Source organism: Vombatus ursinus, unplaced genomic scaffold (assembly GCF_900497805.2).
Source record: "Vombatus ursinus unplaced genomic scaffold, bare-nosed wombat genome assembly UNPS02014838.1, whole genome shotgun sequence".
NCBI classification, from domain to species: domain Eukaryota; kingdom Metazoa; phylum Chordata; class Mammalia; order Diprotodontia; family Vombatidae; genus Vombatus; species Vombatus ursinus.
Window position 1 is genome coordinate 1,757,695 of NW_020954616.1, and position 15,370 is coordinate 1,773,064.

Below are 15,370 nucleotides of genomic sequence, written 5' to 3' on the forward strand. Positions count from 1 at the left end.
AATGGAGTGAACCTCATGGGGAGAAGGTTGCTGAGTCATGGTGGTAAAGGTCGAGTCTAAAAGTGAGAGTGGGGAGCAAGGATTATGGTAATTGCCTTTCCTGGCCCAATATGTCAGGAGATGTGAGAGTAGGAGAAATCAGTGCTGGAGAGAATGGCCAAGAAGGTAGTTATCTTCTGGAGAAAGTCAGGTTTCTGGGAATAAAAAGATGGAAAAAAATATGAAAAAAGAATGAAGGGAAATTTGTCAGTACTCCAGAAAAGGTTGTGGAAGGCATGATGGGAAGAAAATTCAGAGTAAGAAATAGACTAGAGAATGTAAAATTGAGCTAAGTAGGGATGGGGTATCTGGAGAGAGAAAGCAGAAGACATTGGACAGCTAATGGGTAGATGGAGGAGGAGGCAAAGAAAAGAAAGTTTCTGGGGAAAAAGAAGGTTGCAAGGCAATAAAGAAATTGTTGAAGCGCCTACTTCATCTTCTTTAGCACTGAAGATAAACATGTTTTGAAGTTTTAGGAATATCTGACATCACATTAACCTGTTCTTCTAAACCAGAGGTTCTTGACCTGTACATGTGTGCATATGTATGTATGTATGTATGTGTGTGTGTGTGTGTGTGTGTGTTTGTGAGATGGAATCTTTTGGTAATCTGGCAAAGCCTATGGATCTTTTCTCAAAATAAATGTTTTTAAATGCATAAAATAAGATACAAAGGATTACAAAGGAAATGGATGGTATTCATTTCTTTTGTTTAACTAAGTGGATATGTATTGAGGAATTTATTCTTTAGATTTAAAAAAAAATAATTTGCAGGGGCAGCTAGGTGGCACAGTAGATAGAGCTCCAGCCTTGGAGTCAGGGGGACCTGAGTTCAAATCTAGCCTCAGACACTTAACACTACCTGTGTGACCTTGGGCAAGTTACTTAACACTGATTGCCTCACCAAAAAGCCAAAAAAAACACCCCAGTTCTCTGGGGAGTACTGGGAGGGACAGATTGATAAAATACTTGTTATACTTGAAAATAAAAGTAATAAAATACAATCAGCAAAATATTTAAAAACAAAACAAGTTCACAGACCCCAAGTTAAAAAACCCCAGATAAATCACATCTGGGAAGGTGCCAACAATACATCACCACAGGTACACATAGAAGGGAGAACAAACTTACTTTTTTCCCTATATTGTCTTTGAAGTTTTCTCTAAGACTAGTGGTGGACTGAAGCTGTGATGAGGATGTCACTCCTAGTGCCACCAATATAATATTTCTTCTCAGATCAGACAATCTTAGGGTTTTTGGTCAGTTAGGGATAGATAGGGAATGTAGATAGTCACAAGTGACTGTCATGATGGCAAGGTTATGCTGAAGCCTGCTAGCGGGTAAGTGTGGATAAGTATAGATAGTCCATAGTTTGAGTGATGTATTGTGAAATGGCAGAAGCAGAGCTTCTAGAGACCTAGGGTCATAGCAACCAGAAAAGGATCTTGTCACTAGTTACTTCAACAACTGTGTAAGAGCCTTTTATTCTGGGATAGCAGAGACTTAACTGCATAGTCCTCTTCTGAAAGGTCATCTCTTTTGCATTTAAAAGTCTTTCCTTTTCTTTGACCTAAAAGCTCTGCTGGCTAAACTACTCTCTAGGCAGTAAGAAGATATCCTTGGGATGGTGCGAGGTTTTCTAATGTCAATCAACAGATATTTATTAAACACTTACTATGTGCCAGTTATTGTGCTAAGAGTTCCAAAGACAAAACTAAAATAGTTCCTGCTCAAAAAGCTTACATTCAACTGGAGGAGACAGTATATATACATATAAGTATAAAAATATATAACCAATCAATAGGTCATTTTTATGGGGAGGAGAATCACTAGTCATTGGGGATAAGGGCAGGGGTGGTAGTTGTGGAAATCAGGAAATACATCATGTCAGAAATGAAGCTACCAATAGAATTAAAGTTTGGATTCTAGGCCTCCTCTTTATTGGTATTATCTTCCTGTAAACAAACACCCTGACAGAGGGGAACCCACTTCAGAAAGGGAAATATTCCAGGGTGGAGGCTAGACAGTTGTTGAATGAATGACAGAAATATGAATTGAACAGTAGTAGTAGTAGCAGCAATGGTAGTGGTGGTCATGATAGTAGTGGTAATAGTAGTAGTAGTAGTAATAGAAGTAGAAGCAGCATAAGCAACAGTAACTGCAGTAATTCACCTTTGTATAGCACTCTAAGTTCTTGAAAGTGTTTTCCTCATAGCAACCCAATGAGGTAGATAGTACAAGTAGTATTCCCCATTATACAGATGAGGAAACTAAAGCTCAGATTAAGTGACCCGTACATGGTCACAAGAGGCAGCTAGGTGGCTCAGTGGATAGAGCTTTAGGCCTTGAGTCACGAAGACCTGAGTTCAAATCCAGCCTTAGACACAACGTGACTCTGGAGAAGTTACTTAACCTCTATTTGCTTTAATCTATTGGAGAAGAAAATGGCAAACCACTCCAATATCTTTCCCAAGAAAACACCATGGACAGTATTAGAGTGCTGTGGTTTACCAGATCATGAAGAGTCTGACATAACTGAACAACAACAACATGTGGTCACAAAGCTAATAAAGATTTGATCCAGATTTGAACCCCTGTCTCATTTTAAATCTAGCATTCTTTTCACTAAATACTACATTTGAATGGTAAACCTTTCAGAGGTATCTCAGGCACAGTGATGCTAGGTAATGTCACTCATCTTTAGGAAAGGTGAGAAGCAGTGTGTTTCACCTTTTGTGTATAAGCACACCAGACATTCTATAGTAGTTAGAGAAAAGTCCATTGCTAATCCTTCACATGATGAAAAGAAGAATTCAGCTGGCCTACAATCTTACGCTCACTTGCAATGAACTCCTAAGAGATGGGTTTCCAGCCTAGGGCTCTGCATAAGGCATCTTTTATCTCCTTATTCCTCAGGCTATACACAACAGGGTTCAGCAAGGGTGTGATGACAGTGTAAGTCACCGAGATAAGTCTATCTTCCAGAGAATTGTGGGATTTGGGCTTGAGATAAACAAAGGAAGTACAGCCATAGTGGACGATGACCACAGTGAGGTGAGAGGCACAGGTAGCAAAAGCCTTCTGTCGCCCCTCAGCAGAGGCAATCTTGAGGATGGTGGAAAAAATGAGGACATAGGAGATGAAGACCAGGACCATAGGCAGAACAATAACACCCAAACTGATGAGCAAGGTGACAAGCTCTTTAATAGTTGTGTCTGCACAGGCAAGTTTTAGCAGTGGGCGGATATCACAGAAGAAATGGGAAATGATGCTAACATCACAGAAAGGCAGGCTGAACACAGATGGCACCTGAATGATGGCTGTGCCAAGGCCCATGCTCCATGACCCACAAGCTAGCTGAGCACATGTTGTCTTTCCCATGATGACTGGGTACCTTAGGGGGTGACAGATGGCCACATAGCGGTCATAGCCCATGGCTGTGAGAAGGAAGCAGTTGTTGACACCAAAGGTAAGATAGAAGAAGAGCTGTGTGGAACAACCTGGGATGGTAATAGGTTGGTATGGGTGCAAGAGTCCAGTCAGCATGCGTGGTATGATAGCCACAGTATAGCAGGTCTCTGAGATAGATAACACACTCAAGAAGAAGTACATGGGTGTATGAAGTTGTCGATTGAGAGAGATGAGTGTCAAGATGAGAGCATTGCTGGCCAAGGTCAGTAGGTATAGGATGAGGAAAATCACAAAGAGGATGAGCCGGTGCTTCCATCCAAAGCTAGAGAAACCCTCTAGGGTAAACTCACTTATAGTGGTGAAGTTTGCCCTTGGCATTGAGGAAATCCTGTGGGTGAAAAGGAGGATGGGAAGTGGAGAGAAATGAGGGTCTGATCATGAAGTAACGTGCTTTTAAGATGGCCGTCATTGGGCAGGGGACCTGACTCAACAGAATGAGATATGTTCAGATTTATTACATGATACCCTTTCTCTAAGAGCCATTATTGTCTGATCATTGGCCAAGGGTCTTATTATGGGCATTGACTATCTCTGTCTTCTCCTTTAGGACATGTACACAGTGGTTCCTAGGACCTCCATGATGGATTGGAGAAGGCTCACAGGATCACATAATTAGAGCTGTGAGGGACCTTAGACATCATCTACTCTAAACCCTCACTTCACAATTGAGAAAATGGAGAATTAGAGATAAAGTGACTTGCCCAAGGTTATATATGTAGTAAGTACTCTGAGGCCAAAGCCAGCATTCTTCCCACTGCACCATTGAAGAAGAGGAACAAAAAAAAGGAGTTATGGATATTGGTCAAAAAAGGGGAGGGACTGGAAAAAATGCACCCAAACCTGCAATTGCACCTGCTCTGAGAAACCCAGATTCACCTAGATCCTGGGTCACAGAATCTAGAGACCCAGAAAAAACTGACCATCCTGGGATTGAGGTGATGGAAAATTTTATACCCATTCAATGAAGATTAAGGGACCTTACACAGAGTGCTAAGTACTCTACTGAGGACTTTTTTGGGGGTGTACGGGTTCTGACCTGACTTTGCCCTCATGTACTTACATTTTAGTATTTCCAGACAGACAACACTTCCCAAGATAATTATCTGAAAGCCACTAAAATGTTAATGTCTAAAGTCATTGCATGGATAATTTCTGTTGTCATAATATTTGAAAAGAGGGTGTAGAGTCTTTACAGGCTTCCTAGAGGAGTTCTCTAAAGTTAAGTTCTGGGGGGAAGATATCAAACATGTGGCATGAACAAAATGTGTGAGATGATTGAGGAAGAAGCACAGGGATCGTCCAGAAAGGAGAACATACTGAGGGTGTGTGGCATCATGCATCCCTGTTGATGTGCCAAAGCTGTGAGTATACAGAGAAAAGAGAAAGATATTCTTTTTATGGCTGTGGCAGTTTTGTGAGTAGCTTCATTCCCCACACAAATTGCCAAGTGTGCAGCTCCCCAAATGAAGATGGATCTTGGGAGCTGCTAGATTGTTCATTTGTCCAGGATACTTGGGTTCTGTCCTTATTTGGCATGTTCCTTACATTCATTATACCTTGGTGAAGGCAACACTTATCCTGATCTTTTTGCCTTGAACCTGGATCAAAGGGGAGGATACAGAAGGGGAGTAAGGGATCTCTTACATCCTCCATATACATAGAATGCCTTGCTAGTTAAAAGAGGGATAATCAATTTTATATGATTCAATAGGGGTCACATGCCATTTTTCATATGAGTCCCCATGTCCTAAGGAGTATTTGGGGACAAATAGATATGAATTTATTAAGCATTTACTGAGAGCAGAAAACAATGCTAGACAGTGGAAGAGATAGTAAGTTTAAAAAAGACATAGGCTCTGTCCTCAAGGATCTCATGGTTTAGAAGGGGACAAAAATTGTACATTTCTACCGTGCAGTCATTGTTTCCATATTCTCCCACAGGAATCTTGGTTGTCAACTCTGATATACTGGATGCTCAAAGGTGGGCCTTTGCCTTATCTTGTATGGAATCAAGCTTACATACCACTTGCAGTCCATCTCCACATGATGCTGCTTGCACCTCACCATCATCCCCATCTCCTTCCACTGACCTTTGCAGTTCTCCTTTATGTGTTGTCTTCTTCCATTAGAATATAAGTTTCTTGAGGGCAAGAATTGTCTCACTTGCTTGTATTTGTATCTCAGGTGCTTAGCACAGTGTCTGGCATATAGTAAGCACAAAATAAAGTCTGTATCTATGTATCTATCTATGTGTCTATTTTTTTTTTCAAGAAGAGAGATAGGAATGGTATGAATGCATCCTCCCCCAAACCTACTCAGTATGAGCCCAGCCTAAAAGAATACACATTGTGCCTGACTCACCAGCTGATCCATTGGAAACTATTGTATGAATTTTCTCAAGGCTGAGCCCCAGGTACACCTTTTTGAGGTGTTCTAGTTATTTTTCCCTTTTCCTCATTTGTCATGAGATTTTTTTCTGTAAATAATCACATGATCCTGTTCTCAATTAGACAATCTATAATGTCATACTCTGTCAACTTTAGTCCTCCAGTAACAAATGGTATTTTCAGTGAAGTGGTAGACAAGAGAATTTTAGCAAGATGGCTGAATGAATGGCTGTGTCAAAAGCCAGTGATCCTTTACCGTCTCAAAGCAGCAATAGATGTGCCAAGTAAAATAAGAGTACCACAACAAAGAAAAGGGGAAAGGAAACATGTTTTTCACATAAGAAACCTGACGGAAAAGCTTGACAGCAGATGGGAAAAATCAACAAACGAAAAAGAGACCATAATAAAATGAATAAATATACAGAGTTTAAGAATGTGAAATGAATAATCCAGAATAAAAAATAATTTTGAAACAACTAGACTACCTGAAACAAGCATGGCACAATGGTCAGAATGCCAACAGTGGATCAGAAGTTTAATACAACAAATGAAAGAACTTATAAGGAGGGATATTAGCTTAAATAAGAATTTGAAAAGACAAAAAAGTTGGAGTCTTAGAACATATAATGAAAAAGCATACCAAAGCATTGAAAACTCAGAAAAACAGAATAACAGACACCAAAATGCCAAAAGGAACAATGAATTTAAAACCAAATCAAAAGACAATAAAATTAGAAAAATCACTTAGGATCTCTATAGACTGAAGTGAACCTTGAAGACTAAGCTTAGTGAGACATTCTGAGAATTATTGCCCTCCAGCAAAACAAAACAAAACAAAACAAAACAAAAAAACCAGAAAGGCATGGAAAAAAAGTTCAAAATCCTTATTTCAGGAAAGTACACAAGAAAATTAATGGAAAGGTGTTTTTTTTTTTAATTTGCTCTTTTTTTAAAGTGAGGAAAATACAGATTGCTAGGGAGGAACCTAATGCTAACTTACCCAAAAATGTAGTCTCCAAGTACCAGAGTTTCAATTTCAATGAATGAATTTTGCGAGAATCCAGGAGATTTAAGTTTACATATTCAGAAACACCACTTCTTCTGTAGAACTACTCATTGATGACAAGAAATGAAAGACAGTGCTGAAATATTATATACTAAAAATAAATATTTTTAGCTTGCAATTTAAAATGAGAAGACTTATGAGGTTAATTCTTTTTGATAAAAAAAGATGGATCATAACCACATTCACAGTTATTATACAACAACAACAATCCAAAATCCAGAGACAAATAGAGCCTTAGAAACATAAAATCATCAAACAAAAGAAGCTTAATAATGGTGAACTAGTACTTTCTGATAAGGATTCATTATTCAATAAGTATAGGACATTTATATAAATACATATAAGTGTATGTATATATAAATAAATATATATGTGTGTATATATATAAATTAAATAAATATATGTGTCTGTGTATACACACACAAGAAATTCCTTAAATGGATGAGTTGCCAAAATATATTAACAATCCTTAAAAAAACCTTGCAAACTACTAACAACCATATAAAAGACTGATCTGGTTGACTAATAATAAGGAAAATGCAATGAAAACAACTCTGAAGTTTAACTTTATCCCAGAAAGTTTACAAAGATGGAAAAAAAATGAAAACAGCAAATGTTGTAGGGGGTATGAGCAGACAAGCATGCTAATATGTTACTGGTACAGCTATGAATTGGTCCAAATGTTCTGGAAAACAATTTGGAATTGTGCTAATAAAAAGTGTCTTAAATGCTCATTCCCTTTGGCAATACTAAGTATATACCCCAAGGGGTGAAGAATGAAATGAAAGGTTCTATATAAACTAAAATATTATTAGCAGAATTTTTTTGTGGCAGAAAAGAATTGAAAGCAAAGAAGATGACCACAAATTGGGGAATGGTTAAACAAACTACATGAATTTAATGTAATATTGCTGCACAATAAGAAATTACAAATATGAATAATTCAAAGAAGCATGGAAACACTTATTTGAATGAGTGCAGAATAATTCATAACCAGAAAACCAATATAAAAAATGACCATGATGATATAAATTAAAAGAACAATAAAATGAAACCAAATACTGTGGAATGATAATGACCAAACAGCCCCAGAGGAAAGTTGAGAAAATGTACTTCACTACCTTCATTGAGAAGATCCAGAAGTATGCATGTAAAGTGTTGAAAATATTACTAAATTTCCAAATATACCGTAAAACTGTTGAAAACACTAGCATATACATATCCAATGATATTGAATTTTTTTTTTCCTGGGGAAAGATATTTTCCTATAGCATGAAAAGGATAGATGACAACTCAAAGATTAAAAGTTGCATAGAGGAGGCAATACTATTGACCCTTAGAAATTCTACCTTGTCTAAGAGTCATTTAAAAAAATAAAGAAAGAACACTTGTGGGCTACTCTAATGGAGGACAACTGGACAGAGTGTAATAGAGACAGAAAGGAACAAAAAGGGAATAAGTGAACTAGTATTTTTGAAATATGATAATCATTCAAAGAGGTAGGACATCAAGGAGGGGGCAGGATACTGACTGAGCTTCACTCTTGTCTAAATTGGCAAAGGGTATTATGAAAAAGAAAACAGTAAAAGTAGAGTTAAAGAATCTGGAATTGGGCTGGACAGAGGAGTAAGAGCTAGGATGTGTGAGAGGGGAGACATGGAAATGTTTCAAAGGAAAAACTATAAATATCTAATTTTAATTTTTTTAAAACAAAAAAAGGGAAATATTTGGGGATCTGGGTTTATAGGAAGAGGAATGTGTGTCTGGTGCAGAAAGGAATTAAGTTTTTGCTAGGAAACGAACTGTTTATTACTAGTCCTGATTCTTTGAAAACTAAAATAACAATTTGATGGAAGGAAAAGCAAACAATAATATTAACCTTGAACTTGAATATATACGAACTAAAATCATTCATAAAATAGAAGAAATTTGCAAAATAGATTAGAAAACATGACATAACAATTTTTTGCATACAAGATAAAACAATTTAAACAAAAAGACACATACAGAGTTAAAGTAAGGGTCAAGAAATAAAAAATAACATATTTAGCTGAGTGCAAAAATGCAGAAGTTGCAATCACGATTTCAGATAAGGTAATAGTAAAATTGATACTACCGAGAAACAAGTAGGGAGATCATATCATGTTTAAAGATATCTAAATATATATGCATTTTTTTAACCAGATCTGTGATTTCATAGGTGTAGGGAGTTCTTGTCTTGGTGGTGAAATTCTTTTAACAATGCAGACCACCATGTTCTTTGCAACTGATAATTTAAGAGAGGTGCTTAGGGTACTGGGATGATTTGCTCAGGGACAAACAGCCAGTATGCGGCAGAGGGCTTGAATCCAAGTTTTTCTGATTTCAAAGCCAGTTCTATGTCCACTTCCCAATGTTACCTCTCCAATGAAATAACATTCCTATTAAATATATATGCACATATATTTACCTATGAATGGAATCACCTTTAGGAATACCTAGAGGAAAAACTACCTGAAATACAAGAAGTCCTAGAGGGTATTATTATAAAAATAAGTGATTTTTGCATGCTTCAGAACTTATCATAGTTAATATGAAGACAAATAAGAAGGAAATTAAAGTTCTGAAGAGTATATTTGGAACACTAGCTTTGATAGACTTTTGATGATTATGGTGATCTTAGAGAACTCTTATTTGTCAACATCATATGACACTGTTAATAATAATAATAATTAGCATTTATGTAGTTCTTTAAGGTTTACAAAGTTCTTATGTATGAATTTTTATGTTGATTTTTTTCTTCTAGCCATATTCCATATTTTATCACAAATAACTTTAAAAATAGGTCAAGCCATATTTGTTTTAAGTGTGTAAAACATTTAAAAAATTTTTTTATTTTTCTACTTATGCATTTATTTAGACCTTTGCTTTAAAAAGTTGTTACTCTACTTATACACAACACAAACAAATGATTCGAGAAGATATCAGTAATGTGTTGCTTCCTAATAATTAAAATAATAATAAAATAATGGCTAGAATTTATATAATGCTTTAAAGTTTATAAAGAGATTTACAAATACTGTCTCATTCAATCTTCACAACAACTGTGGGAGGTATGTGCTTGTTATCCCTATTTACAGATAAGGAAACTTAGATAGTTAAATGTTCAGCTTGTCACACAGCTGGTAAATGTCTGAGTCTGGATTTGAGTTCTTCCTAACTCCAAGTTCAACATTTTACCCACTATACCACCTAATTGTTAAAAACAAAACAAAACAAAACAAACTAATTACATTTTGTGGCCTGAGGAATTCAAATAAATGCTGAGAGTTAGGCTATGAAGACATACAGTATTATAGGATCTGTAACTAGATAGGACCTCAGAATTCATTTAGTCCAACCTTTTCACTTTACAAATGAAATAACAGGCTCACACAGATATAAGTTTCAGGGACAGGATTTGAATTCTGGGCACTTGATGCCAGAGTAAATGTTTTTTCCCACTGCATAAACCCAGAAAAACAAATGAATTGGGAATAGCTTTTTTTCAAAGAACTGCTAGGAAAATTAGAAAACAGTTTATTGGAAAAAATTTTACTGTATACAATAATAAAACTCAAATGGCTAAATAATCTAAGTATTTAAAAATCAGCATATTAAAATGAAGGAGAAAGGAAGTGTATGTTTTTAAAAGTTATAGATATTGAAAAAAAGTAGTAATCAGGCACAAGATAAAAATTTTTCAGGGAGATTTAAAAAATCAATTTAATTACAAAAAATTAAAAAGTTTTTGTGTTAACAAAACCAATGTAATTAAAATAAAAAGCGAGGATGGGGGACAAACCTTTGTGCTATTTATCTTAGATAAAAGTATGACATCCAAAATTTATTTACACTATTTTCATATATTAATATATGAGATTAGTACAAGTGGTTAAAGTGCTAATATCCTTTAATAGTTTTCTTTTTCCCCCATTTCCTTTTCATTCTGAATTTTAAAAACACCAATTAAAACAAGCAATTACATATACAAGAAATAGAGATTATACATGACACTATAAAATCCTATTATATAAAGCTTGCTTTTCCTTTTTAGTATTATAATAAATTCAACATACAACTTTCAAAACTTTCTTGCTTCTCTGTAATTCCTTTCTCTCTCTTTTTATTTGTTTTGGGGAATTCTATTCCCTAGCCCCATTGTCCCTTCCATTCCATCCCCCAAAATAAAAAAAAAAGAAAAGAAAAGAAAAACAAAATCCTTGTAACAAATATGTACAGTCAAAGAAAACAGATTCTCACATTGGTCACGTGCAAGAAAGTTTTCAAAAAAAATACATGCAACCTACAATCATCTCAAATAAATACACATAAGAAATCATTAGAGATCTAAAAATGCAAATTAAAATACTTCTTGAGATAATTGCCTCACTTCTATCCAAATGACAAAGATTCAGTTTTGAACAGTCTCTGAAAAGACAGGTATACTAATTTATGGCTTCAAGTCAAATAAAAGGAATATAAAACTAGTTTTGAGGTTTCCCTTTATCCCCATTGAATTGACAGAAATGTTAAAAGATGGAAATATTCAATGTTGAAGGATCTACAGGAAGACAGGCACACTGATATACTGTTGGTGAAGCTGGGAATTCATCCAGTCATTTTGGAAAACAATTTGGAATTATGAAAAATGCTTCTAAATTGCTTATACCCTTTGATCCAGGGATCCTACTATTGGGTTTATTTCCTACCAAGGCCAGTGTCAGCAAGAAAGGACTCAAAAATATAAAAAATACTCATAGCAGCACTAACTGTAACAGCAAAAGCTGGGAACAAATTGTGTTTTATATTTCAAAATGGCTAAATAAATTATATGTGAATGTAATGGAGTATTATGTTGTCATATGGAATGATGGCTACGTAAAATCAAGAGGAATGTGGGAAGACTCATATGTAGGATAAAAAGAGAAGAAATCAGAATAAAAAAAACATTCAAAATGACTAAAAATGTAAATAAAGAAAATAAGGCAATGAAATTCAGGTCAAATGCAACAGATAAAGCTGGGAGAAGATTATTAAAGTTAAAATATATGTCCTTCCTTTCTACTAAGAACTGGTCAAATACAAAGATAGAAAGTACCAGTTACTATCAACTGAAATAGTTGTAGCAGGCAATTTTGCTGAACTGTTTTGGGGGAATATAATTTATGGAGTGGTGGTATGGGAAAGATTTTTTTTTTTACAGTGTCAAAACAAATATATCCCTTTGCTTTTAAGAAGTGGCAGAAGGAAAAGATAGTGGGATTCCATGGGGAAAACATCATGAGATATTATATAATTACATAAACTCCATTTTCTCTCCCTCTTCAATGTCACTTACACTTTGCTGAGCAGGACTGACACTCAGCTAGAAGGCTGGAGAGAAAGGTTAGGAAGATGCTTAATGAGGAGGATGGATACAGTAGCTGCTCCCCTTGTTCATCTTCAGACATAGCCCAGAGTGTCAGTGTCTAAGGAAACCTGTGTGGAGGGAAAAGAAATTCAGAATTGAGAGAATATGCAGCTGGCCAGGACTGGAAGGGAGAATCACAGCAGGCGTTCCATTCACTTTTAGACCCACCCTCTGGAAGAACGGACTTTTAAATTTTGAGAGCCAGAAGTTCAGCTTTGAAGCCCTCAGGGCGGAGCCTTTTTGTCTAGCCCAGGACCCTGGAGTAGCTTTCCCTGAAGATACCGGGCCCATCCCTGTGGGATGAGTATGAAGAGTTAGGATCTAAAGAGCAGAGTGCCTTGGGACTTTGTTGCAAATGGGTCTCATTTCTTGATCTCAAAGAGAATGCTTTGGAACCCTGGGGTTGGCTCTGATTCCAGGCTAGAATTCTGAGGGGGCTGGGGGATTGCATGATGGGTGAGAGATATTTTCCCCTAAAAACAAAACTATTGACTTCAGGTCATGGTCCTGCCAACATCTTTGATATGTTGCCTGTCTATCTGTTTTGTTGTACTTATAAGAGATCACCTGAATGCAGAGAAGGTCTCTTTGCAGAGCAGAAGAGGGAGAACTTCAGGTCCCAAACAAATGTTTAGCATGAAGCATCTTGGTCCACAGCAAAGCATCGAACAGACTAGTGATGACCTGGTAATGGTCCCAGGAGCTTCAGCACCAGTCACTGATGGAAAGTTAAATGCCCTGCACTTTTAAGTTGTTGGGCTATTTAGGTGGTTTAATGAAGCAGAATTTCAGTAGAATTTTGAAGTAAATTTGATAGTGGCCTCAATCATTAATTTGTATTCTTGACATATTGGCAATTGCTTGCATTAATCCTGACATGATATACACATACTCAGCATCGGACCAGTGAGTCACTGATCATGTGGGCCTGTGTAGGTGGAGGAACAAAATCCATATAGATGACAGTGGTCATTCATGATTGACTAGGTGAATAGCAGGGATTATTAAAAAACTAATTGGCCAAAGGTCTGGAGCAAAAAATTGGGCAGAGACAAGCCAATGAAGAGAGTGATGGGAGTGAAAGGAGTGTGGTGGGGAACGCTATGGTTCCTAATATAACAGGAACAGTTTTCATCAGGAATATCTGACCTCCCTTTGAGATGATGGAAAAAGACATGGGAGAGCCTAGTTAGCATGTCTGAGTACTAGATGGGCAGATTTTGTAAGCTTGTAAGCTATCCTGCTCTTTTACTGAGCAAATTATATCATTTTAGCTGAGTTTACTCATATGTGTATATGTATATGAATATAAACACACATATTTATAAATATATCCATATTTTTAGCGCAAAACTGGAAAAAATGACTATGGACGCACATTGAGACGTACATATATGAATAAGTAGGGCTATGTTTGCAAGACCACAGTCCTGTCAGGGAATTTATGATTAAATAACTATTTATAAAGTGCCTAGGATGTGCAAAGACAAAGATGAAACAGTACCCACCCACTCGTATTCTACTGAGAAAATACAACACGTATACTCACGAGCAAATGCAAGGTGGGAGAAAATAACAACAAGTAGGGGTGGGGTTGAGGGTGGTAAGAAGTCAGGAAAGACTGTCTTGGATGCTGTGCCTAAACTGAACCATGAAGAAAAGTGGAGGTAAGGAAGGAAGGAATCCATTTAAGGCATAGGGAACAAAATCCACATGAGTCCTTTTCCCCTCACTCCCTTAGGGGGGGAAAGGTTTCTTTTGAAAACGTATACCCAGAGCTGGTGTAAAGATTAATTCATATCCCACCAAAAATGGGTGCAAAATAAGGGTGCCCCACCTTGCATTTTTAGAAGACATATTAGAATGCTCTCAGTCCCAAGAAGATTGGAAAAAGAAGTTAGAATGGTTAACATAGAAAAAGAAGAGTTCAATTGATCATTAATTGCAGATGATGCAGTTAACCTCCAAGTAGATTAGGCCTTCTTAGAGAAGATCAGAAACCTAGCAGAGAGATATGATATGTCAATGACTGATATATCAGGGATAGATAGTAAATTCTAATGATCTGAAAATCTGCTAAAGCTCTTGTCTCTACAAAAAAAAAACCAGAGTCTTTAGTAGGCCTTTTATTTCTATAATAATAATTTCATCCTTAAAATAGAAGGACCAACATGAAGAAATCATATTATAAATATAAGAGCACAAATTTATAGCTCATTTTATAGATAAAAGAACTTGGGCTGAGAAAGATTTCATAGCTAGTAAACATGATGCAACATTTGAACTCAGGTCTTTCTAACCCCAAGCCATATGCACTATACAATGTGCCACCCAGCTGTTGCTAATGGCAAAGAACAAGTTGCTGGAGTAAAGTAATCACTCCAACCAAGAATTAATGATAGATGAAAGGAGCAAACCAAGAATAGAATGAGATTCATCCAGAAAGCATCATGGTTTTCCTGCCTTGTTCTCTGTGTTATTTGGTTAGCTTTTCCTTTAAGTACTTAGATGTTATGCCATCTGGTGCATATATATTTAATAATGATGTTTCATTATTTATGGTGCCTTTAAGCATAATGCAGTTTCTTTTCTTATCTCTCTTAACCAAGTATATTTTTACTGTTGCCTGGACTGAGATTATAATCACCACCCCTGCATTTTTCTTCTGTTTTTATTTGTTCTAATTTTATAAAAAATCTCTGTGGAGAAGCCCACCTTTTTCACTACCACTCCCAACAATCACTGACCAAGTGCTGATGGACTAGGTCAGCCTAAGAGCTTGGGAATGGCAAGATTCTCCAGATCACAGATCTTATTTCTAACTCCTTTCTGCCCCACCCCCTAGTCATTATCCCAGGAAGCAACCCCCGAGGAGATGTAACTTGGCAATTGCTTCTGCAGGTGCTTAAACCCATGACTCCTTAACAACCCCTGCTCCTGTAGACCCAGAAAAGAAAGTTCTCAACACCAAAGTCCT

At 36.6% G+C, this 15,370-nt stretch overlaps 1 protein-coding gene across 1 annotated transcript; it reads right to left on the reverse strand.

Annotated features, from left to right (window-relative positions):
• Positions 1-2,891: 2,891 nt before the first annotated feature.
• Positions 2,892-3,827, reverse strand: LOC114026418 (olfactory receptor 10J4-like). Its single transcript, XM_027840111.1, has one exon. The coding sequence runs from the start codon at positions 3,825-3,827 to the stop codon at positions 2,892-2,894; it is 936 nt and encodes a 311-aa protein (XP_027695912.1).
• Between the last annotated feature and the right edge of the window lie 11,543 nt (positions 3,828-15,370).